The sequence below is a fragment of the Nicotiana attenuata genome, unplaced genomic scaffold (genome assembly GCF_001879085.1).
Source record: "Nicotiana attenuata strain UT unplaced genomic scaffold, NIATTr2, whole genome shotgun sequence".
In the NCBI taxonomy this organism is placed as follows: Eukaryota; Viridiplantae; Streptophyta; class Magnoliopsida; order Solanales; family Solanaceae; genus Nicotiana; species Nicotiana attenuata.
Genome location: NW_017671611.1, coordinates 252,731 through 254,662, shown reverse-complemented (window position 1 = coordinate 254,662; position 1,932 = coordinate 252,731). Strand labels below are relative to the sequence as shown.

Sequence of the window (1,932 nt, the reverse complement as noted above, 5' to 3'; positions counted from 1 at the left end):
CCCCCCCCACAAAACCCCAAAAAAATAAAGCTCAAGGCAGCTTTACCTAAGAAGATGATTTATACATAACCATGGTTCCAACATATTATCCAGGGCAAAAGCAGATTAAGTATTCTAACCAAAAGATTAAAGCTTTTAACTTCTTTCCCCAAATCCCAGAGACTAACAAATCGAGATAAATTATCTACAGATACATCACACATTCCCTTAAGGGCGACAACTCTCTTCATTGTAATAACTATTCCAGAAAAAGAAGATCAAAACCACAACTCTGTTTTCCTGATCAAAATCAGACATAAAATGCTGGAATGATATAAACTTATACAGTTTACATATTCCAATTTGTACCATTTTGGTCTTTTATATAACCACAAGCATTCATTCTGTTCTTGGTAGTGCAAACCACACCCTTCGACATATAAACATTTTGTGCATATTCGTCTGTGCTTCTTAATCCATAATTAACTAAGATGCATTTAACTCAATCCGTCACACTTTATTGCTTAACCTCTACCTAGCTATCGATTCTAACAGCACAAGCTTTTCTCCATTTTCATTTGTATCCAAGTAGCACTCTAGTAGAACTCAAGTAAGCGTTTATTCATACAAGTTCAACCAACCAATTCTACTATGTCACACTTCAAACTCACCTTCTACGAGGGAAGCCAAAGCAGCAATAACTGGCAAGTCTCCACTTCCTTCCATTGATGAACCCTCATATTCCTCCACAACTTGCTCAAGAAATTTGCTAAAGCTCTTACAGCTAGCTAAAGCCTGACCCCAAAAACAAAAATCAAACCTGTATCAAATATATTCATCGAAAACCTCATAGTTACAAAAATTAAGACTAACCAATCAGAAAAATCCAACTATAAATTTGCTAAAACTCAGACAGCTAGCTAACAAATAAACATTTATTCAAGTATATTCATAAAATCCTCTTATTTACAATAATTAAAACAGTCACATTAACAAAGATCAAGAAAAGGTGGTATATTCATCAAAAACCTCTTATTTACAGTAACTGAGACAACCCCATTAACAAAATTCAAGAAAAGGTAGATTTTTTAAATTAAAAAGTCTGATCTTTACCTGTAAAACAACATTAAGGAAGCAATTGTTTCCAAGATTTTGCAATCCAGGTATTGTCCAATAATAAATGTTTGAGCTATGTTTCTCTGATACCATGAAGTTTCTGAGTTTGCCATCTTTAATTGCAAATATGAAACCAGCAATACTTAGTAGAGTAGCAGCAACTGAGACTTGAACCCCATGAGCAGTGACCCAGTCGGATTTAAACCCATGTTTGAATTGGTTTACAAGTGAATAAGAATTTATATTTCCATGAACTTTCATTGTTATAATATTGTCAAATTTCCAAAATTTTGCAGGATATATTTGATCTCAATTTCAAGAACTTGTGTGGGGAAGATGTAATAAGAATTCATAGAGCAGTTGCAGGTTAAACTCCTACTCCTCATCGCCGCTTCATTTTCCGCTTCTTTTTTTCCTTTTTGCTTTTCCTTTTTCCGCTTATTGTAAATTTCCTTTTCTATTTCTTAAATAAATAAATGGAGCGGAAAATGAGAAAGGTCAGTCCCTCTGTTTTATTTTATTTTTCACTTTTTTTGTCAAGTTGTAGTCCTTCGTTTGTTTTAATACTACTAGTTTCTGAACACGTGTGTTGTATCTATATATAAATATAAAGTTGGGAAGGGAGAAGGTGATGTGGCATGTCTCTTTGTCCATGAATCACATTTATCTTTTTTCTCAATTTTTTGATATTTTTCCTATTTTTCTATATTTATGTGCTATAGATTAAAATTTTCAAGAAGTCACATCTTAATTACACCTCCCTCCCTTCTTTATCCTATCTTTTTTTTTCAGTATAGTAAACCAAACGTCCCCATCATTAATACCTCAAATAATTCC

General features: G+C 33.1%; 1 protein-coding gene across 1 annotated transcript in view; it reads right to left on the bottom strand.

Moving 5' to 3' along the window:
• The window catches only part of LOC109209285 (ubiquitin carboxyl-terminal hydrolase 27), a 9,583-nt gene extending 8,049 nt beyond the window's left edge, over positions 1-1,534 (bottom strand). The window contains exons 1-2 of the mRNA XM_019372529.1: positions 1,093-1,534; positions 651-774 (exon numbers count right to left, since the gene is read on the bottom strand). Of these exons, the coding sequence (XP_019228074.1) occupies positions 651-774; positions 1,093-1,356 (388 nt within the window). The 5' untranslated portion in view covers positions 1,357-1,534. The remainder of the gene's footprint in view (positions 1-650; positions 775-1,092) is intronic.
• Between the last annotated feature and the right edge of the window lie 398 nt (positions 1,535-1,932).